The sequence below is a fragment of the Callorhinchus milii genome, unplaced genomic scaffold, assembly GCF_018977255.1.
Source record: "Callorhinchus milii isolate IMCB2004 unplaced genomic scaffold, IMCB_Cmil_1.0 Scaffold19, whole genome shotgun sequence".
Classification (NCBI taxonomy): domain Eukaryota; kingdom Metazoa; phylum Chordata; class Chondrichthyes; order Chimaeriformes; family Callorhinchidae; genus Callorhinchus; species Callorhinchus milii.
In genome coordinates, this window is record NW_024704760.1 from 3,455,247 (window position 1) to 3,479,305 (window position 24,059).

Consider the following 24,059-nt stretch of genomic DNA (forward strand, 5'->3'; position numbering starts at 1 on the left):
CTTTAAATACACTTTTTAAAAAAAAACACACAAAGGTATACTTTGCAATTGCAGTTTTCAATGGTCTTTCTGGTGAGATGGGTGATGGACTATGCAGTATATGGGCATGTTCAGAGATTTGCTTACTTGGTCTGTTCAGTTTTCTCCCATCTACCAAGCATTACAAATTACTGGCTGCCTCTTATCAGGTTGAAAAGTTTTCCATTCTAGCCATTCACCACAATCACAGTATTTCTATATATGCAGGAGAAGTCTTTGCAGAGTGGGGAAATGGTTGATGGGCCTAATTTTCAGTTTCTACTCTTCCCCCCCCCCCCCCTTTTTTTTGTACCTTGTACTCCTTTACTCATCCAGAGTGCAACTTTAGGAGCAGAAACCTTCTTTGGCCTTCATGTAAGCCTGTTTGCCTAGGGTTGCATTATATTTTTAATTTGCATTTCCAAGGAATGCTTTTGGCAAGCTTTGATGTCCTGTGACTCAGTACAATGATGCGGGTTTACATTCCGATTCCTCAAAAATGAGCTGCTGTTAGCAAGTGCAATGCTGTAGCCTCCCCATAGTAAAGTCCAGGAAAGAGGCACCTGCAAGCTATTTTAGTAGATGCTTAAAAAACTACTTTTTTTTGCCTGTTCCTCAGGTGAACCTAATGATCCCTTGATGCTCTTCAAAAAGAGGAGAGTGTTTCTTCAGCTGCCCTGGCTAATGATTATTTGGCCCCATTGTTTATTCACCTCATGGTTGTTTGTGAAACGTTATGCAAAATGCCTATCATGTTTGCCAACAAAATCAGCTGCTCCCTTTGATACAATTGTAGTGCTTTTAATCTATTTAATTATCTGGAAGTTATGGGAAAAAAGGGACATTCTCTTTTGAAATTTCCAAAGGTAGAATTCGTGGAGACACGTATTCATTTTATTTCCTGTACTTTCCTTGGCGAGATCCAAACAGTTTGCAGAAAAATACTTTGCTTTCTGCTTAGCAAGCTGGATATCAGTGTCTCAGGCATGGATCATGGAGTTAAATTGCTGTTTGATTAATGTGCCCCAGAACACTGAGCACCCATATCATCTATTGCCATGGTTGAGTGATTCCTATTAAAATCTGTTTGATAATCTATAATCTAAGCATTTTTTGGCCATACATTCATGTGCAGTGGTAAATAAAATCTAACGACAATCTGGAGGAAATGTACAGACCATCAACCTAACCTGAAGTTTGCTCATGCTTTGGTGGTGGATTGCTTTAGTTTGACATATTTAATTGCTTTTTCTTAAAAGGTCATTTTCCCTGTGTTACTGTAAACAGTGGTCATACAACTACACAACTACTAACTTTTCACAGTACCTCAGTTAAATGTAATGACTTATTCCATATTTGTGAAAATGCATTCCCTGTTTTATCACTTATTGTCTTCTAACTCCTTCAGGGTAACATAGCTTGTCTGGATCATCTATTAATATTCTACTAGAGGTTTTCAAGATAATGTTTGCCTTGAACTTGGTTTTTCAAGAACAATTCCAATTTAACATTTCTTCAAGTTGGATGAAATCGCACTTCGTCTTTCCAAGTCCCTTGTATTTTCCTTTGTCCAGGCCTCCTGATGGGTTTATACACCAACAACAACTTGCATTTATTTAGCGCCCTTCACGTCGTGTAACTTCCCGGAGCTCTTTTACTGTATAACACATAAAAGCAATGTTATACAGTAGCAATGCTTTCATAACTCCAGTTCCTTTGAAGTCTGAAGGTGAGAACGCTGCATGGAAGCGGACTTGTACAGCCTCCAGAGATCACCTGTGCCAAATCATGTTTTGCACATGTGCATGGACATCTTGATGTCATTTGCAGTGCTTGCGTGATGATGTTTAAGCTGTCCGTAGAGGCACAGGATATTACAACAACAAAATTACATTTTAAAATTACAAGGCGCTGGGTCGATTAAGGGCCAACTCGCTGTTTCAAGTCAAACCTCTGAGGAGGAGGCAGTTGGAGACGCCCAAATTGGGTTTCGCTTGATCTAGAACAGCCAACTGATTGCCTTTAGGGACACATTTAAGTGCTAAAAAGGTATGAAACTCCTCTAATAATGGGTGCATTGAAAATTCCCAGGCCTTCCAAGTGAAGAAGGAGCGAGTCCACAATGGTTCAAACTCTATTTCTGAATTGAATCTCTCAGAAGGCACTTTCTGTAGTAGATTTTTATGGGAAGGCCTCAGTGGTATTTCACCCTGCATGAGCCCCCACTTATACCCAGCTTGTGGTGCATAATCATGGTGAGTGCCAACAGATATGCAGTTTGACTGCATTATTTGTCATTTTACAGACTTTGTTTTTGTTTAACTAATATGGAACTAGCCAGTCTGTAGTTCCGGGTATTTTTCTATTTTTTAATTAAAAATTATCCTGTTTTCCACTTGAAATCCTTTAGGAATCTGATTCTATTTAAAATGTTAGGTGCAACATTGCTATCATTTGCATTTTGTTTCCTTTATTTTTAGTTCTCTACCCATTCCAGTATTCCTCTAGTTGTTGTTGTAGTTGTTCACTAGCCTCTATGATGATCTTCTATGTTATTTCAATATGGTGTACTTTGTAATTTTTTTTCTTTTCTTTCCACAGGTAAAAAACACGAACTGCTCCCTTCCTGGCTGTGCATTTTCTTTGCCTAATACTTTGGTAGAAAATTTGATTTGAAATGTTTTCAACTATGTCTGTAACCATTTTCAGCACATTTCATCAAATTAATTTTGCTGGTATTTTGTGCAGGTGACGTTTGAGAATATGCCTTTTTTTTTTGTAAACCAAACAGCTGATTGAAAACCTAAATTTTTAAACTTGATTTAGGTTTTCACTTAAGAAAAAACTTTACAACCAATAGATTGCATTTGAACTCTTGCATTTGGGCCGGAGGAAAGATTAGGCAAGTTTCCTTACTCCACATGCCTGTTTACCTAGCAGTGAGTATGAACATGGTTGTTAGTCAATTGGTGGATCGCTTTTCTGAGGGGTAATAAATCCTTCAAAAACATAATAATTTTGTCAATCAATCCACGACTGTTTGTGGGACACAGCTGTGCGCAATTGGCTGCCAGGTTTTGATCACAAAATATACAGTGAATGCACTTTACAGTATGTTCTGTGAAGCGCTTTGAGACGTCTCAAAGACGAGATAAGGCGCCATATCAAATGCAAAGATTATTATAAGGACTCATTCTGAATGTAATTTGCTTAATTAAATATTTGCCTTAGTTTTGATATACCCTTGCTTGAAGATATGAGTAGGTTCAAACAGCTGATTCCTGTATATTACTTCAATCCACGACTGTTTGTGGGACACTGCTGTGCGCAATTGGCTGCCGCGTGTCGTCCACAAATACACAGTCAATTCATTTTACAGTATATATACAGTGAAGCACTTTTGAGACGACTAGAAGACATGATAAGGTGCTATATCAAATGCAAGGCTTATTATTATTACTGCAAATTGACTGTATATTTCACCCACAAATATACAGTCAATTTACTTCACAGTAGATTCTGTGAAACGCGTTGAGATGTCTAGAAAGCATGAAAAGCACTATATCAAATGCAAGCATTATTATTATTACTGTGCACTATTTATCATTTCCTGTTGTGGAATGATTCGCTCTGATTTTCTGGTTCGCGTGAAGTTGGGAGTTTAAGATGTGTGACTGTATTTTGAATGACATATTGTGAAATCCTATGTTGGAACATTTCACCTTTACTTTTATCTTGACTGTCTTCTGAATGCTTTGAATATCCATGATATTGTCTTCATGTGGTAATTGTTTTGGAAATCTGTTGTTACTTATCAATAAATCTTGCAGATGTCCTCCCATCGTGCATGTGTAACTCCAGTTTTGATTCAGAGAAGCAGTGGACCATCTGGGTGGCCTACTTTGCGATGTAATTTGTGGAAGGCGCTGTGTAACGTACAATTTGCAGTATATAGTGCATTCCAAACTAGATTTGAAGTGTGGTTTGCAAACCATCTAACTTGATTCATTTTCAAAAATGACTAATTGCACTCTATGAAAACCAAAGCGGGGGAGGGAAAAACTGGTTTAGAGAGCGAAAGCTGTTTTTCTTTCCAACCCTGTCCTTTGCTATTTTTTTTTTAAAAAAAGCATGTAAACCAACTGCACATATGGCCCCTGTATTCAAGCTTTTGCAGCCTGTCTTTTTTTAAAAATTTCAGCCGCTTATTAGAACAAACCTCCACTGGATTACCAGAAGTAAATGTAATAACTTTTTCAGACCCATTGTATGTTGATGGGGAAATGGAGCTTTCTTGTCTAATTTAATATGGCCAATGTTCATGCCTGCTGATCTGTCTTAATTTTGTTTTAAAAAATCATTTTGTAACTTTGCCTTCAACAGGACAACAAAGAAATGTTTAGTGTATTATTAGTTCAATTTGATCTCTCACCTCTGTTTTCCAGTTTAACTAGAAAAAAGTGCCTGAATTAGTGTTGCTTAAAGTTGCATTTTGATTAAGTTTTTATTTTTTTATTGCGCTTACGAGTGTGCAGGTTAATTGGTTAAGTATTAGTGGAACTAAATAAAAAATGAGAATTGGTTGGAGAAGCCTAAGTAGGTCAAATTTTTATTTAAACTTTTTGAGCTGTCTCCACTGTTTATTGAATCTTAATGAATTGTGAAATCCATCTACACTTTACATATGATGAATTAAATGTTTGCAATTAGGTAGCTTGCAACAGAAGGCAGAATACTAACTAACTTGCACACCATCATTGTAAATCCAAATTAGAAACCAATTTCATTACTGCTGGCTTCAAATCATTTTTTCTTTCTCACTCCCCCCGCCTTAACTGAAATTTACTGTGATTTTTTTAATATAAAAGATGTGGCAACGATTTTAAAAGTTCTGCTTGAAACTTCATAATACCTTGTGTGGGATCTCGCTCCGCAGAAGCTTCAATCTTCCAGCAAAGGAAGATGCTGAATACCTTCCAACTTGTTCTCAGCTGCCCTGAATCGTCGCAGCTGTATCTGCCGCTGGATTAAGGATAAAGTGGAACCGTCTCCTTCAGAAAGAAAATATCTATTCTACTTTTATGAACTGATGTATTCTAGTGTTGTCAGGCTGAGGATTCCAATGGTTTAATTCCAATGCTTTAACTCGGGTCGACAAAGGACCGAGCGCAGTGATTCCTTCCCATAGTTTGAATATTGTTCTGAGAGCATCAGCGCATGTACAGGACAAGTAACGGGTGTCCCGTGCCGTGGTTTGGGGAGGCAGTGGGGGTAGGGGAAACAAGTCTAAAGTTTTATTAATGCCGTTTATGCTAATGAAATTGGCTCCTAAGGAAATTGGATCGTTCTAAGGATCTTGAATGAGTATTGGTGTAGTATTACTGAAGCCAAGTGCCTAAGGAAATGTTTGTTTTCAAAAACAATAAAGAGCAATTCATCATGAAAAGGCTTTTTTTTCGACACTCAATACGTGTACTGGTTTACAGTGTTGCGTCGTAACCTGCAGTGTTCATGAAGGACACTTGGGGGCACGTTAGGTATTTCAAAAGAAGTCATTCCCTCCCCCTCTCCCAAACAGGCACATTCTTGGCAAAGAAACTGCTTGTTTCTTTGTTTATTGTGGGGGCTCAAAACTGTCTTCACTGTTAAAAGAGCAGGTAATGTCCTAAGCTTTAGCTCCATACCGTGACTTCAATGCCGAAATTCTTGCGATGATCTATAAGCTGGATTGATTTCTGTGACCTTGTGGAGCTGCTACATTTTATCTTAGCCAAAAGGATGGACCATTAATGAAGTGCAGTTGATTCCACTACCGTCCCCATCACATTATTTGGGTTTCAGTTTAAACTATAATCTCAAAAATCCCACAATCTGACTCCAGGTGATAGCGCTACAACCTGAGCCAGACTGATACCTAATGGCTAATGTGATCATTGCCTTCGCACCACAAAACAAGCGCAAATCTACTTCTGTTCCTTTGACTGCTTCTGGTAAAACTTTAGTGATAATAATAATCCTTGCCTTTGATATAGTGCTTTTCACGCCTTCGAGACCTCTCGAAGCGTTTCACAGAATAGACTGGAAAGTGAATTGACTATTTGTGGGTGAAAATTTTAGGAACGACTAGAAACATTCTTTGCTGATTGCAAAATTTCTATTACCAGTACATGCTATTTTAATACTAAGCATCAATGAGCTATTCAGCACATTTGGGAAATTAATGCCTGATCAGCCAAGAAGTATAAGTTCCCATTCAAGTCTTTTCAACTCAAATATTATGAAATAATATAATCAGAAGCGTGTTTATATACATATATAAACGTAAAAGAAAATCAAACGGTGGTGAGTGCAGTATAAAACCACTAATTCTACTTTAAATTGATCAGCACAAACCTAATGTGTCTTTCAAGTGTTACTCAGAACAGTGACTGCAACTACTTTTACTGCTGCTTCGAAGCTATTTTTTTTCTCTTTTTAAATTTGGGTTGAAGCCAGGGGCTCGATTTTCATCTTCAGTGCAAACTTTTATAAACCACAAACCCAATGAAAGTGGAGCAAAGGCACGTAGTGTGTTGGAAGATATTGTCTGGGTAACCAGTCCTAAGAAGTGTTGTTTTTTTGTTTCCTGGCTCGTTGGGGGAAGGGTGTAGTTTGCAGAACTTTCTTCGTCTCACACTCTCTTCTCGTAACTCTTAACCTTATCTATTATTTGCAAACCGTAAGTAAAACAAGCCCAGTTAGGCGTGTGAGCCGGTTGGTCAATGAGTTGGGTTTTTTTTTTTGGGTGCTGTGTGTCCTGACAGATGAGCTAATCGAGAACGAAAGTTGCAGCCTGTATCCTGTTACACCCATTAGTTTACCAGAAGCCAAAGAGAGAAAAAAGGACATCATATCGAGGGAGAAAAACACACACACAAACAAACGCATGCACACACAGCTTTGCATTTCAGACACAAGGAACCCCACCAGAAAGGAATATCCATCTGCATCGAGTGTTATTCTGTGTGGGAAAAGCACTTTTTGGAATCGGAAAAGCAGGGGTTTCCGGAGACACAATTGGGGGAAAGAGGAAAGAAAAACACACCTCTTGAAATGTGGGAGAAGATTATTATAGTGGCCACTGTCATCATTTCTCCCTGTACTGGCCAACATTCTGGTAAGTGGAATAGTTCTCAGCAACATTTACTGTGCAATTTCTTTTATTTTTTTTTCAATTTCGGAGTCCTGTAGCTCAGTGGTTAGAGCACTCGCTTTGCAAGTGAGAGACCTGAGTTCAATTCCAGGCAGAGGGCGAAACCTTGGGCAAGTTTCCTTACTCCACACAGAGCCTAATAATAATCCCTCCAAAACCAAAAACAATAATAAATTGGTCATTTTCAATCTACGACTGTTTGTGGGACATTGCTGTGCGCAATTGGCTGCCGCGTTCGCCCACAAATATACAGTCAATTCACTTTACAGTGTGTTCTGTGAAGCGCTTTGGGACGTCCTCCCGACGTGAAAAGCGCTATATCAATCAAGGATTATTATTATTATTATTATTATTTCGAAAAGAAAGGCAATTTTCATGATTATATGTTAAATATGAAAGAAAAACCTACAAGTCTTTGCTGGTTATTTTTTTTTGAGCGTTTCTAGATGGTGAATTATTGTTTCGTGAAGCTATTTTTTGATGGTCATCGTCTTAACCATTTCATGGGCGCAAATTACAAGTGATAATTGCAATACAGTTAAATGTTTAAAAAAAAGTGCGTGGAGCTAGGGGAGAATAAATTCTTGACTTTGGTGTAGCACCTTATCACTTCGGATAAGTCTGGTAATGTTTCGCAAGAGTTTTTGTGAGAAAAACAATTTTCAGTCGAGTGAAGTGAATGATCTTTTTTTTAACTTTTTCTGGGAATATGTTAAATACATGATCTGACAGGACAACTCAGTTTTCGCGCAGCAGCGTCCCACAAACAGCCCCAAAGTAAGTGAACAACCAATTTTATCTGTGGGATTGTCGGTCAGAACTACAGGAAAACAGAACTTCCTTCTGTTTTCAAAAAGACCGGATTTTCCACATGAGCAGACAGACAGGACCTTGGTTTAACATCTCATTGGAAAGACGACAGACTTAACTTTATTCCCCACCATCTCAAATGATTCCTTTAAAATTTTTCTCGGGCCGTTTAAGAAAGTTCAATGCGCTGTTTTCACACATGTTGGGTGCAATGACCGACTAGTTAGGAACATTAAGAAATGAACCGCCAATATTAGAATAAGTGCATTTAACCATGTGCTCAGAATATCGGTTGACAGTTTATTTAAACAAAACAATTCCAAACAACAACACGCATTTATATAGTGCCTCTCACGTAAGCCAGGGTCCCAGAGCACTCGACAGTGGTGGAGCAAGATGTCAAGTCGGGGGTGGGGAGGGAGAAGTGACCGTTAGCACAGTCAAGGAAGAGGGAGGTGTGACCTAAAGATGGGGAAGGAGGGGGTGCAAGGCGGAGAGATAGAGGAAGAGTGTTCCAGAGTTTAAACAATGCGATGAAGAATGGGAGCTATAAATTGGACTTACATTTGTTCATTCGTGTCAAAATGTAACATTAAAAACATTCTGCAGGATACTGAGTGCACTATTCAAGTAATACTGAATAAAATGCAGTGACGGTTGAATAAAATCCAGTGACGGTTGAACAGTGGGATCATGTGCCAAAATGTATTGCATCACTCGTGTTTTGCCACCAATGCTCGATGTATTTTCTTTGGGTGCTTGCCAAAAGGTAGTGTCTGTAACATTATGATCACTTACTGTCTCCCGTCTGACCCACCCTATCATCGGTGGCCGGTCTTTCAGCCTCTCTGCCACTACATTCTGGCTCTCCATCCCACAGTCCCTTCGCCTCGCCTCCTTCAAGGCGGTCTCAAGACCCTCTTCTTCAATCGTGCCTTCGGCCGCCCTCCCACCTCTCTGCCTTCCCTCACCCCTACCCCACCCCTCCCCCATGCTCGGATCCTGACACCTGACTGTCCAGCGCCTTGGGACGTCCTCCCGAAACGAAAGGCGCTCCGTAAATGTAATTTTTTTTGTTCCTGTTGTCTGCTCTGGAAAAACAGAGCTGTATATTAATAGATTTGAGTCTGGAATCCTTACTAAAAATAAATGTGTTTCAAAAATAATGTGTCAGGATATCTTGGTGCTTCAGTGGTGCTCTGTGCATTGTTGTGAACACTGATTGCCAAAGCCCTAATGGGGAGGGTGGTCCCAGCTGGACAGGCACGAGGAAAGTTTGCCAAAACAGTACCATCAGTGGCAGGCTATGCAGTTTTAGCTGGTTAACCTCCAGCAGTTATCTCAACTCGCACTCTGAAGTCCCACAAACCTTGCCTCTTGCCAACCCGCGCCTAATATTTTCCGTATTTATGTAAACAGGGTGCGTCCTTCCAAGAAGAGAGTGCACTTTCCATTCGAACAATCTGTCTCTGGGATTTCCATGGGTAGGTGGAACGCATGGAAATCTCTGCTTGGTTTGGAGACTCTTAAACAACTGTGATGGGTTTCCGCATGTGTCAGGCACCCGGCTTACCCCCCAAAAAACAATAAATCGTGAACTAGAAGCGTAGAGTTCTGTGTCTGTTTTCTCCAGACAGCTCATTAACAGAACATCTTCTGGAAGGAATCCAAATGGAAGTTGCCCATCCCTGACTGGATGACACAGAATTGCTGTTGTAACACTAACACTCGAGCAAATGACTCAAATTTAGCTGTCAGTAAGGTGTGGATTCAGATGAAATAGCACAGCCTTGTAATCCTACAACTTTTGCAGGGAATGGATGGGATTTTCACAGCTATTCTCTGCGAAAGACGCAATATGAACTGGGGCTAAACTATTTGATCCCACAATTCTGCAGGTCAAGACCAGATCTTTGGGTCAGGGATTAAAGTTTCTTAAATCCAATCTTAATTTGAAAACCAAATCTTGTTTAGAACGTTTGAAAAACAGTTTCCAAATAAAAACTGAATTAAAGAATGCTCTACTAGACTCTCGCCTGGAGGACCCTGCAAATTGCTTCACAGGAGTTTCTGCAATGTGTTGTGTGACTGTGTACTTTGCAGATGAATGCATTGACATTTAATGCACACAATAATTGGAACTGATTTACATGATATTAAAATAACTACAATAGCTACGTAAACTTCACACATGAAAGGCAGGAAAGTTAATAATAGAGTGGTTCCATTATACAGTACAGTACTTCAAGTAAAGCTGTCTATTTTCAGCTTGGAGTTATTGCAAGAACGCAGACGTTACCCATAAGAAGGACATTATGTAATTGCAAATTGCTATTGCTAATTGCTATTGATTAGCCCCAAACACATGGATAGTTGATTCCACATTTATCTTTCAGTACGACATCTAAAAATGGGGAACTGGGTGGCCAGCCTGGTTTAGGTTCATAGCACCCTCGCTTCTGGTTCGTAGGTTTATGGGTTCATATTGTCCCTTTGAGCATAGTCTACGCTGACACGCCAGTGTAGTGTTTGGGAAACACTGGATTGTCGGATGAGATGGTCACACGAGGACTGTTCAGGTGGACATTCAAGATCCTATGTCGCTAATCGAAAAGAGAAAAGAGTTTTTTTTCCCCTCATGTTCTGGCCAACAACACCCCAAGTAAAGTTGGTCATTCAACTCACGGCTGTTTGCAGAAGAGCCTGTGCGCACATTGGCTGTTGCGACAATAATTGTTATTGCAACTGCTTTAAAAAGTTTGTGGTGTGGAGTCCTGTAACTCAATGGTTAGAGCCCTCGCTTCGCAAACGAGAGACCTGGGTTCAATTCCCGGCAGGGTGAAACCTTGGGCAAGTTTCCTTACTCCACACGCCTGATAATAATCTCACAAGAAAATAAATAATAATAATTTGGTCACTTCAATCCACGACTGTTTGTGGGACATTGCTGTGCACAATTGACTGCCGTGTTCGCCCACAAAATATCATGCAGTGGATTGGCACATGAAACCACTGTGCTCTGTACCTCCTGTAATAATAAAATCCAATTTCTCCTTTAGTCCAACACTTTTGCGAGAGATCATTCCCTGCCCAAAGAGATAATGTGGAGTCCTGTAGCTCAGTGGTTAGAGCACTCGCTTTGCAAGCGAGAGACCTGAGTTCATTTCCAGGCAGAGGGCGAAACCTCGGGCAAGTTTCCTTACTCCACACAGAGCCTAATAATAATCCCTCCAAAACCAAAAACAATAATAAATTGGTCATTTTCAATCTACGACTGTTTGTGGGACATTGCTGTGCGCAATTGGCTGCCGCGTTCGCCCACAAATATACAGTCAATTCACTTTACAGTGTGTTCTGTGAAGCGCTTTGGGACATCCTCCCGACGTGAAAAGCGCTATATCAAATGCAAGGATTATTATTATTATTATTATTATAATCTACACCCACCAAGTATGCAGTCAATTCACTTTCCAGCATATTCTGTGAAGCGCTTTGAGACGTCTAGAAGACGTGAAAAGCGCTATGTCAAATGCAAGGATTATTATTATTATGTAGCTTTGATAAATGGAAATAATATTGTGGGATACAGTGTACAGTTTGGTCCAAGACATGTGCATGCAACTGCCAGGATGGTGGAAGGCGAACAGGATGGATCCCGTTTCTTCTTTCGTCCAGCAAATTCTTATGTTCCTATGTGCACAGTTGCAATAGTTTCCAATAACAGTAACGTTCCTGTGCAAAAGTGTGTATTAATGATTGTAAAAACAGATGTGTCATTTGCAGCTTCATGTGCCCATGCTCCAAGTCTGCCATTTGCCGAACCGCTGGAACACTATTTGTTGCTGCAGAATTTTTTCGTCGGCACCAATGTTACCTATCGCTGTTTGCCGGGTTATGAATTGAATAGCACTGAACCAACTCATATCACCTGTCAAGCTAACTTCAATTGGTCTAAACCATTGTTCACCTGCATACGTAAGTATTCAACCTACAGCTTCTTTTTTTAAAACCCACTTTCTCTGCAGATTTACAATTGCCATTTGTTCCTTACCAATATTGGTATGGATTGTCTTATGAATTTTTGGAACATTTTTAAGTGTGTAAGGGAAACGAAAGGTCAGTGGGGGGGACGTTCGGTGATACACAAGTTGATCGAGAATGGATTAATTAAGTAAAGACATTGCATTCAAAAATATGTAACTCTTGAAAGATTAACGGTTTGAGAACTGGTAATAGAGAGTTTCTCAGTTGTGGACGTGTACACTTCCCTTGGTAACTCGTATCATGTACTGAACAGTGGAACCAGAGGACACGGCCTGCGATTGAAGGGGGGAGTAAATTCACAACAAATCTGCAGAAACACTACTTGAGTGAATAAGTAATAAATGTATGGAACAGACTCCCGAGGGAGACGGTTGAAGCAGAACGTGTTGTTTCTTTAAAGAACAAACTAGATAGATTTCTGTTAGAGACTAATATCTCGGGATAGAGTATATAGTTTGGGACATGACATGTGCTGGCGACTGCCAGGATGTTGGAAGGTGAACTGGATGGACCGTGGTCTTCTTTCGTCCAGCAATTATTATGTCCTTATGGAAGTGTAACTGATCTAAATCCTGGTTAAAATGCTCCACATGCTTCCTGTTTGTGCAGCTAAAGACTGTGGATTTCCGGAGGATATACCGAATGGCACCTACGTAGCTTCTAGTCATTCATTCGGCTCAATTGTGACGTACACCTGCGATGTTGGGTGAGCATCAAGTCAGTGTCTTTCTCTGTTGCAGAACCCAACTGAAAAGCCCAGATCACAATTCATCTCAGTTTGGTTTGGATACTCTTAAGCATGTGGTGGTGGGTTTCCGCATGTGTCACACACCTGGCCGACAAAACAAAAAAAATCTGTGGACTGTGGGTAACCAGCCAGTGTTCAATTTCTGAAGCCAAAATCTGTAAAGAAGCCTGTAACTTTACCCCAAATCAAGTGGTTAAAAAAAATGACATTGGAATTTTTGCACGTTTGTTCCCTGTTATTTTTACTGCAAGTTTTTGGTTCTTTTCCACAGGTTTGTTAGTTTCGGCAGAGCAGTTAGACGGTGCACACTTCAAGGTTGGACTGGAAACCTTCCAATCTGCCAACGTGAGTAACTCGGATTAGAAAACATATCAATAATACATGGAAGAAGGTTGCAAGAAATCCAGCCCTCTTTATTGTTCTCGGAAAGTATTTTTTGTTGTCTTTTGAATAATACTAAGCCTTAGAACTCTGCAGCTCGTGTACTGTCCCGCACCAGGCTTCGGGACCACATCACTCCCACCCTCGCTCGCCTCCACTGGCTCCCCATCCCCCAGAGGATTGATTTCAAGATCCTCATCCTCACCTACAAGGCCATTCACGGCCTCGCTCCCTCCTACCTCTCCAACCTACTATCCCCCTACCTACCTGCCCGTACCCTCCGTTCCTCTGGCTCTGGTCTGCTCCACGTCCCCCGCCCCAACCGCCCTACCATCGGTGGTCGGGCCTTCAGCCTCTCAGCCCCCAGGCTCTGGAATTCCATCCCCCAGTGCCTTCGCCGCTTCCTCCCTTTCCTCCTTCAAGGCTGGTCTCAAACCTTTCTCTTTGACCGTGCCTTCAGCTCCCCTCTCGACTCTCTTCCCCCTCCTCGCTCCCTCCCTTCCCTACCCTCACCCTGACCATTTCCCCCTCCTCGCTCCCTCCCTTCCCTCCCTCACCCTGACCATTTCCCCCTCCTCTCTCCCTCCCTTCCCTCCCCTCACCCTGACCATTTCCCCCCTGCTCGGGTCCTGACCCAACTGTGCAGCGCCTTGGGACGTCCTCCTGACGTGAAAGGCGCTCTATAAATGGAATCTTGTTGTTGTTGTTATTTTTGCATTTGATACAGCGCCTCATCACGTCTTCGAGACGTCTCAAAGCGCTCCACAGAACGTACTGTAAAGTGAATTGACTGTATATATTTTGCGGGCGAAACGCGGCAGCCAATTGCTTTCACCAGGACACTAACGTGTTCTCTTTTCACAGGTGTTCGCTGTCCTGCTCCTGATCAGGTTCAAAATGGCAAAATAAAGACAGGATTTCGTCCCCTTTATATGTACCAGGATTCCATCAGGTACGAGTGTGATGCAGGTTACCAGTTGTTTGGCTCCAGTGTCATCACGTGCACAAGCAATTCGACCTGGGATCATCAACCACCCACCTGCCAGCGCAGTAAGTCTCCAGCTGCTCTCCTTCTAAGTACAGCGCTGTGACATCTGGTTATGTGACGTGTGAGCTTTTCCCTGCGATTTTATAGCACAGATTAGTTGCCGTAGTATAAGCGGTTAGCGCTCTTGCCTCGCTAGCGAGAGGACCCGGGTTCGATTCCCGGGCAGGGCGAAATCCTAGGCACTGTGAAACGTTCCAGCATGCCACCCAACACGAAGGGCGCTATATAAATGCAAGGTGTTGTTGTCGTTATTACTCCACATTGCAAATAAATACCACCACAGCGTTGGGTGTGTCAGCCTAGACTGGAAGAATGGTTCTCAACTCCTGCTGGGAAACTGCATCGTTGAGCAAATAACCCAGCGCTGTACAGAGCAGTCGAGAGCTTTTCCATTCCCCATTTCCTAGCTGTTGGGTATATTATTTTTCTGAGGGAACAAAAGGTGACAGAGCTATGTGATGCACACATTCTTTCATTGATTCCGCACTAACTCCACCACTGCAGGTCGCATCTAAGTTACACGGAGTAAAATGCCTCTTATTGTCCTCTCCACCACTCACAGTCAGGTGTGAGATCATCAGTCACAGGAAGAAGGTTGAAAAAAACGTCAAATGAACAGATTGTGAGGTTTCAATTCCTTCTTTGTTCAGCCGTTGGTTACTGTCGCACAAAGAAAAGAAAAAATCCTGCATAAATTTGTTTTCTCCGTCTTTTCACTATGAATCATTCCCGTCCTCTGCCCTTTTTATAGTTTCAAACACAAGTCACTTAAATGAAAGCCTCGTCAGTACCTTTGCCACGACAGCTATCAACAGGATAATAGATCAAACCACAGCTCAGTTCCAGCAATCCAGAGCGACAAGTACTGTGAGCGTCAACAGCACACCTGACAATTGTGAGTACTTAACTCTCAAAGAGTAGAAGGTGGCAAGAAGATTACATAGTTACATGGACTGAGTAATGTGGCTTGGAAATAGGTCATTTGGCTCAACTATCCTTCAGTAATTATCCTTGCCTTTGATGCAGCGCCTTATCATGTAGTTGAGATGTCTCAAAGCGCTTCACAGAATATACTGTAAAGTGAACTGGCTATTTTTCTACAGGACAGAGAAAGTGTGGTTGAGAAAGAGGGGGAAGACATTGGGAAAGAATAGCTGGAGACTGGAAGTCACGAGATGTGAAGGAAGTCTGCAGTCTAAACCAAATAGGCTATTTTCTAGTTTTTTTTATTACCATTATTTATATTGATTATTGCCAGTGAGTATGTAGGGAGGATATTTTTGGGAATCACAGCACNAAAACCGAAGGTGGTAGAATATAGGTCTTCACGAAATAATGTGAAATTTATTATTTCAATACCGCAGTATCTGAACCTCTACCATGTTGTTTAATATTCTTGAGGGTAAATGCTGGCTGCACAACAACAAAGAAGATTTGTCCATTTCCTTCCTGCAGAAAAGGATGGTTTGTTAAGCATAAGATATCTCTGATCACAGCTGAGTTTGTGTTCCTGTATTTCAAGCCATTGNAAAAAAAACTGCCCTTGACCTTCAACCAAGACCTGTGAGCAGCACAACATGTAAAACCGTAGCTCAGCTAAAAGTGTCGCAAAAAAACTTATTCCACAATACGCAGGCAATCCACTTTACAGTACATTCTGTGAAGCGCTTCGAGACGTCTCAACGACGTGATAAGGCGCTGTATCAAATGCAAGGATTATTGTTATAAGTGGTTTGGAGTTATCTTGACTGTTAATGAGATTCTCTGTGAAGCTTCACAGACTGGTGTATTTAATGACGTTTAGGGTTTTCACATTAGGTTGCATCATCAAAAAGTGGACCAGCACAATTTGTTTTTATTAGTAGGTCAAGTAATTTAGAAAATGTTTGTGTAGTAGCACCAGAGAACGGTTACATGACTGGGAAATTGTGTCCAAAAGTTTCAGTCAGTCTTTGCTACCGACCTCAAGGGAAATCCAATTATATTTGGATTCAGGCAAGTCGGAGGGTTTGGCAACTGTCCGTCCATTTTCATTGGTGTCTTACATTTTTTTTGGTTATTTCTGTCTTCCACTTTGTTTTGTTTTGTTTTGCGATTAACCAGTTTAAATACCAGGTGCTGCTAAAAACAGGACACAATAATAATAATAATAATAATAATATAATAACCCTTGCATTTGATATAGTGCTTTTCACGTCTTCTACATGTCTCAAAGCGCTTCACAGAATATGCTGTAAAGTGAATTGACTGTATAGTTGGTGGGCGAAAAAACTGAAGGGGAAAGGTGCACAATAAGCCGATCAACAGCTAGACAATAATACTTGCATTTGGTAAATAATATAATAATAATCCATGCATTTGATACAGCGCCTTACAACGTCCTCGAGACGTCTCAAAGCGCTTCACAGAATATACTGTAAAGTGAATTGACTGTATATTTTGTGGGCGAAACGCGGCAGCCAATTGTGCACAGCAGCGTCCCCACAAACAGTCGTGAGTTGAGTGACCAAATTATTATTTTGTTGAAGGAATTATTATCCCCAGAAAAGTGATCTGCCAATCGACTAACAGCCGGGTTCCTACTTACTGCTCGGTAAACAGAGGCCTGTGGGGTAAGGAAACTTGCCCAATGTTTTGTCCTGTCGAGGTAGCACCTTTCGTGTCGGGAGGACATCTTAAAGTGCTTCACAGGTTATAATGTAAAATTAAGTGACTGTATTCTGTAGGCGAATGCGGCAGCCAATTTGCACAGAAAAATGATCTGTTTACCAAGCAGTAAGTAGGAACCCGGGTGTTTGGGTGACGACTTACTGCTCGGTGAACCTAATAGGCAAGAATTGAGTTCAGCCTAACATTTAAAGGGTCAATGTGTCATTCTCCCCAGGATGGTGGGAATTCAGAGATCCTGTGAATGAGAATTGCTCTGCCTCCTGCCAGTTCTATCGTGTGTCATTCTAACCAGTATCCATGTAGCACTGAATTCCCATCGGTAATTTAAAGCTGAATAAGGTTGTTTCTGAGATAACCCATGGCACTGTTTGTTTCTTCACACGTGTTTTCAATGAGCGCAGCTTATTTCTCTCTCAAGTTCCATTGCTCACAGATGTTTTTGGGAGTGCTGTCACGAACCATGGTCTGTAGTATTTATTTTCCATCCTAGCTCCCATCGTTAGGTGTGCTCATTGACTTGCTTTTTACAAGTCCCATACATTCAGGTCAAAAATGCTTTCTTTCAGGTGTTAAACCACAGTATAACTTTTAGTTTTTTTATTGACGAGGCCCAGGAGCAGTTCGTTGCTGAGGGAATAGGAAGGACTGTTTCTCAGGTATTAAGAGTTAAAGAGTCTTTCTCCACGCCTGCCACTTAATGCTGTTCTTTTCACTTTACCAGGAATGTTCCACATTTCCCTACGCCTTTAATGAAGGGAGGAATCAGATTCCTCCATAACATTGGCAACCCTGAATCCACAACGCAGCAGTTTTGCGAATGGCCTTTGCCGTCTGGAGTGTGTTTTATATATTTAATTGCGGCCTCCCTCCCTCCCTCATTAAAAATAAACGTACAAGTGATCTGCACAACTCTCGACACAACATTCTTGGGATGCCTTCATGGGAAAGGCCAGAATGACATTGAAACACTGCCTGAAGACACCCATTGGACACGATCCCTTCTGATATTCTGATTATAAATTGGAATTTATTTCTGTCTCAGTCAATACTGCCCGTAGATGTTTTAGCGAGTGGTCTATGTGTCCCCTCCCCCATCCGCACCCCTCACCATGGCATCTTGCCACTGTTTCCTGGTTCCATAATAGTAATTTTCCATCCCTAAGCATAGCCAGGATGCCTTAACTGGTTTTAAATTTGTTCCATATTCTCAGGCCAATATCCATTATTTTATTTTAAAACACCCAATCATTTGCTCCTAGACAGACGTAGGGTTGGTCTGTTAAATCTGAGCTGGATGTTTCTTTTACCAGAAGAATGGGGAAGTAGACTTGAATGACAAATAAATACCACCACAGCGTTGGGTGTGTCAGTCTAGACTGGAAGAATGGTTCTCAACTCCTGCTGGGAAACTGCATCACTGACCAAATAACCCAGCGCTGTACAGAGCAGTCGAGAGCTTTTCCATTCCCCATTTCCTAGCTGTTGGGTATATTATTTTTCTGAGGGAACAAAAGGTGACAGAGCTATGTGATGCACACATTCTTTCATTGATTCCGCACTAACTCCACCACTGCAGGTCGCATCTAAGTTACACGGAGTAAAATGCCTCTTATTGTCCTCTCCACCACTCCAGTCAGGTGTGAGATCATCAGTCACAGGAAGAAGGTTGAAAAAAACGTCAAATGAACAGATTGTGAGGTTTCAATTCCTTCTTTGTTCAGCCGTTGGTTGTTGTCGTACAAAGAAAAGAAAAATTCCTGCATAAATTTGTTTTCGCCGTCTTTTCACTATGAATCATTCCCGTCCTCTGCCCTTTTTATAGTTTCAAACATAAGTCACTTAAATGAAAGCCTCGTCAGTACCTTTGCCACGACAGCTATCAACAGGATAATAGAACAAACCACAGCTCAGTTCCAGCAATCCAGAGCGAAAAGTACTGTGAGCGTCAACAGCACACCTGACAATTGTGAGTACTTAACTCTCAAAGAGTAGAAGGTGGCAAGAAGATTACATAGTTACATGGACTGAGTAATGTGGCCTTCAGTAATGATCCTTTCCTTTGATGCAGCGCCTTATCATGTTGTTGAGATGTCTCAAAGCGCTTCACAGAATATACTGTAAAGTGAATTGACTGTATATTTTGTGGGCGAAACGCGGCAGCCAATTGTGCACAGCAGCGTCCCCACGAACAGTCGTGAGTTGAGTGACCAAATTATTATTTTGTTGAAGGAATTATTATCCCCAGAAAAGTGATCTGCCAATCGACTAACAGCCGGGTTCCTACTTACTACTCGGTAAACAGAGGCCTGTGGGGTAAGGAAACTTGCCCAATGTTTTGTCCTGTCGAGGTAGCATCTTTCGTGTCGGGAGGACATCTTAAAGTGCTTCACAGGTTATAATGTAAAATTAAGTGACTGTATTCTGTAGGCGAATGCGGCAGCCAATTTGGACAGAAAAATGATCCTCAAACAGCCGTAGAGTGAGTGATTTTATTTGGGGTTTTGTTGGCCAGGACACAGGGAGAAACTAACATTAGACTGACTGTACATGCCTTAGAACTCCCTTGAGATGGCTGCACTTCATTATATTTCTTGCTCATAAAAAAAACTCAAGTGGTAGGTTTCAGAGAAGCAGGAAATTATCAGAGCCACAAATATGCATAGTACGTTCTTCTGATTCTCGGTCTCTAACCCTAAAAGGAAAACAACGCTTTGAATTTCACAAATCACTAATGCATGTTGTCGGGACAGGAATTAGGTTAAAGGAAACCTTCCTAATATACTATTCTCTCTCTCTCTCCCTCGCAGATCCGGTTTCCTCTTCTGACAATCAAATGTATAAATATTATTTGGGTAAGAGCACTATTTGGAATAAGCTGTTGTACTTATTTGGGTGTGGGGGGGGGGGGGTGATTTTTTGTGTGATTTTCTTGCGAGACAAGTGCTCTAGCCAACATGTTACAGGGGCTCCCAATACATTTATTATTAATATAGAGTAGTTGCCTGGATTGACGTTAAACACATACAGAATTGATCTTATTTTCTCCTCATTTTTAAAGTGGTTCAGTCGGGGTTATAGCTTGAATTATGATCTTGACACTGTTATAATCAACATCTTTTGGGTTGCAGGAGGAGGAGGCGGCTTCATTGCTTTAATTGCTGCCGGATTCTTTGTTATATTCCTCGGGAAGAATCATTTTCGAAAACATGGGTGAGTTTGGAGTTCCTCTCGCCTACAGTACAATACAAACTTATGTTTATAGAGCGCCCTTTACGTCGGGAGGATGTCTCAAAGCGCATAACAGACCGGGCACTTCATTATTTCTACCAAGCTTCACGTTGCTTGTCCAGCTAGGACCACTCTGCCCATTTGGGCTTTGGTCTGCAAGGTTTCACGGGTAAGGTAACTTTACGGCTGGAAAATTCCCTTTATATTAACTTTATAATTCCTCACGCTTTGTACTCTTGTATGGCTAAGAGGTAACATGCTAATGATTTGTTGTTTGTTTTATTACTCAGCTCTTATAACGCAATGAGTAAATTTGCAAAGGTCCCCCAGGACGTGGAACAATCAGAACTCATGGTCACCTCCATCAGAGATTGAGAATGTGTTGATATTGTGGCAGGAAAGGCAGAGACTGAAACATTTCAAGCAGAACCACTCTCATTGTCAGGGGGACAGATTGCGAGATTCTTAGGTGGAATGGATCCAAAGAACTCAACTTCCTTATCTTAGTGTTTCTAATGTATTTTGTGCACCTTTGGAAACTACTTTGCATTCTATTTATGGTGACTTGACTGAATGCCTGGCTTACTTGAGTTTCAAAGTGATGTGCTCCCAGTTTCCATGGGCCCTTGTGCCAAAGCTTTCTATACTCTTAATAATTCTCTGCGTTTAAAAAGCTTTCTTTATAACCTTCTCCCTTCCACTCTTCCATTGCGACATTCCCAAGTTTATGTCCTCTTTGTTGCAGCTGACGTATCCGTTCATGAAAAAATATATTATTACAGGTCTAACGGACCTTGCGATCCTTTTGTAAAATCTCTCTCTCTCCTCTCTATATAATATATATTATATAGCTATTTTTTAAAAAAACTTACCAGCTGTTTGCTCCTTCTGCGCCTTGGGACGTCCTCCCGACGTGAAAGGCGCTCAATAAATGGAACCTTGTTGTTGTTGTTGTTGTTGTTGTTCTCTTTGAAAATGGGACGTGAAATTAATTGAATAACCTTCTGCTGATCTCCGCTCTGATTCTTACTCCCCCTCACGCCCTCCAAATCACACCGTCTAGAAGTGACATCACACAGAACAACGCCATTCGGTTGAATGGCTTGTTTCGGTGCTGTGGTTTATGTAATTCTATGCAAATCCTCGCAATTTCCCTTTCAGGCTCAGAAGGTGCATGGTCCGTGTAAAACCTCTACAGAGAGGAAAAAAAGACTCCGAAGACAGTGGCTTCATACAAGAAAGGGCCAAGTCCGCAGAACAGTAACAATAGTCCTTGCAATTGATCTGTGCGCATTTCACGTCGGGAAGACATCTCAAAGTGCGTCACAGGATGTAAAGGGTAGTGTGTATAAAGTATAGAGTAGTGGGTAGAGCGTAGATTAGTGTGTAGAGTAGTGTGCAAAGTGTATTTTGTAAGTAACTACTAATAATAATAATATTGCTTGCATTTGATGTAGCGCTTTTCACGTGTCTTCTAGACATCTCAAAACCCTTCACAGAATGTAGCAGCCAATTTGCACACAGTTATGTCTCACAAAACAGTTATGAAATGATTGACCATTTTATATCTGGGGCAGCCTGTTGGCCAAGACACCGGGAGAAACTCCCTTTCCCTTTTCAAATTGCGCCTTGGGATTTAGAACGTCCGCCTGAACAGGCAACTGGTTTAAGGCCTCATCCAAATGATGGCACCTCCAACGATACAGCACATCCCCAGCCCTGCACTGGATTACCAGCCAAGGCTGCGTGAGTTCAAAGTCCCGACAGGGATGCTTGAACTCACCACCTCTACCTCGGAGGCGAAAATGCTACCAATGCACAAGAAAGACCTCATATAAGGATGCCTAGATACAACTCTCTGTGTTCCTGTGAGCTGTAATAATAGTAATAATCCTTGCATTTGATATAGCGCCTTATCGCGTCGTTGAGACGTCTCAAAGCGCTTCGGAGAATATATTGTAAAGTGGACCGACTGTGTAAATTGTGGCCGAAATGCGGTAGCCAATTGCGCACAGCGGTGCCCCACAAACAGACGTGGATTGAGTGACCAAATTTTTTTGTGTTTTTTTTTTTTGGAGGGTTTATTACCCCCAGGAAAGCGATCCACCAAACGACTATCCCAGAAAGTGATCCGCCAAGCAACTAACAACCAGGTTCCTACTTGCTAGGTCAACAGAGGCGTGTGGTGTAAGGAAACCTGCCCAGGGTTTCATCCCGCCCAGGAATCGAACACGGGCCTTCTCACATGCGAGGCGAACACACTAACCACTACGCCACAGGACTCCAAATAATATAATAATGCGATGGAATATAATAATAACATCCAGGTTGTTGTGTATTGGAAAACAGTGTTATACGGAAGTTTGCTTTGCCTTTTTTTAAAAAAGAAATGAAGTTCACTGTAAATACATTTTATTTCTCTCGGTTGTGACATAGTGAAGTGAAATTTTAACTACATATAAAGACTTGTATATTTCATGATTTTTTTAATTGTAATTCTTCAGCAAAATTTGTGGTAAATCTCCCTCTCTCTCTCTCTCTCTCTCTCTGTAATAATAAAAACACACAGAAAATATTTCAAAGAGTCTCCTTGTTCCACGGCTACTGCGTTGAACTCGCTAAGTTCATGACAACAGCAACAACAACAAATTACACTTGTCTGACAATTGTATTTCTCAATTCATCTTAAGGATCAGAACCCCCAATTTCGTTGACTTACGCCAACCTTTGCCCAGCATCGCAAATCATTGTAACAGTCTCTTCCTATTCCAATTGGGATAGCTTTACCTTCACCGAGAATTAGATTTGTGCAGCCCGTTGCAACCGATGTATGAATTGAAGACGAGAGACAATTTTGCAGGGTTCAATTCCAACAATCCTGTTGCTAACATGCAATATCAATTAGTTCAAAAGCTTCCTTTAATACTTCGAGGGCGGCTTTTTCAGCTGCAAGAAGTTTACGCTCTTCCGTGATCATGTTTTCTTCCTCCATGATGCTCTGTCTCAGCAAAGTTAAAATCTCTGTGTTTTTCGAGGGCTCCTTTGTGGCTGGAATCATCAGTTGAGAAAAAGAGTTAGAAATTGGAGTTAGGGAATGGACTTTGCTTCCGTAATGTGTTAAAAGGTATTGCCAGCAGTAAATCCGTCCATCCGTTGGATATTTTTTCCATTGGTGGGAGTAAATGCCAGAACAGAATAGCAACAGAAACGATCTCAGGTCATAGAATCATAGAATTATACAGCACAGAAGGAGGCCATTCGGCCCCTCGTGTCCGTGCTGGCTCTTCGAAAGAGCTATCCAAATTAATCCCATTCTCCCGCTCTCTTCCCATTGCCCTGAAAATTTGTCCTCCCCATTGGAATTTAACTATAAAATAATTCTTCTCTCTTCTCCCCGTAACCTCAGCACCCACCTTCCAATACATAAACGGCTCGAATCATGCTCAGTTGAGGAGAGGAGTCTCGGACAGGATACTCCAAAGCTCCTCCTACTGCATCAGTCCTCACTTAGTACTTACACATTGGTGGAACAGGGACATTAGACACGAGGATAGGAAATTGTCTCAATTAATACATTTTTGAGTTGAGGCAAACTTCTTAAAGGAAGATGTGCACCTCACCAGGTGCCATGTTTGCGACTGCTCTCTGTAACCTTGGAGAGTGGAAAATACTGGCTCCAGACAATTTGTAGTGACAAGATGTCAGATTACGTTCGCTAATGCAATTAATGTATGTGTGTTTTAGGAAAATGACACAAGTTGATTTGAGGTATAAAATCCATGATGCGTGCTACGTTTAAGATGTGCCGACAGACAAAAGGCATAGCAAGGATTAAAACACTAGACTAATCTTGCAAACTAAATATATATGGGGCATATAAAGGCTAGTAACCGCAAGTGCAGAATCAGCAGAAAGGTAAG

General features: G+C 41.4%; 1 protein-coding gene across 1 annotated transcript in view; it reads left to right on the forward strand.

Moving 5' to 3' along the window:
* LOC103182519 overlaps window positions 1–21,589 on the forward strand; it is a 32,566-nt gene extending 10,977 nt beyond the window's left edge. The window contains exons 12-21 of the mRNA XM_042342251.1: window positions 6,874–7,174; window positions 11,804–11,995; window positions 12,674–12,770; window positions 13,084–13,157; window positions 14,058–14,243; window positions 14,993–15,136; window positions 18,734–18,877; window positions 19,719–19,763; window positions 20,040–20,121; window positions 21,301–21,589. Coding sequence (XP_042198185.1) covers window positions 6,874–7,174; window positions 11,804–11,995; window positions 12,674–12,770; window positions 13,084–13,157; window positions 14,058–14,243; window positions 14,993–15,136; window positions 18,734–18,877; window positions 19,719–19,763; window positions 20,040–20,121; window positions 21,301–21,403 — 1,368 coding nt within the window. The 3' untranslated portion in view covers window positions 21,404–21,589. The remainder of the gene's footprint in view (window positions 1–6,873; window positions 7,175–11,803; window positions 11,996–12,673; window positions 12,771–13,083; window positions 13,158–14,057; window positions 14,244–14,992; window positions 15,137–18,733; window positions 18,878–19,718; window positions 19,764–20,039; window positions 20,122–21,300) is intronic.
* The last annotated feature ends 2,470 nt before the right edge of the window (window positions 21,590–24,059 follow it).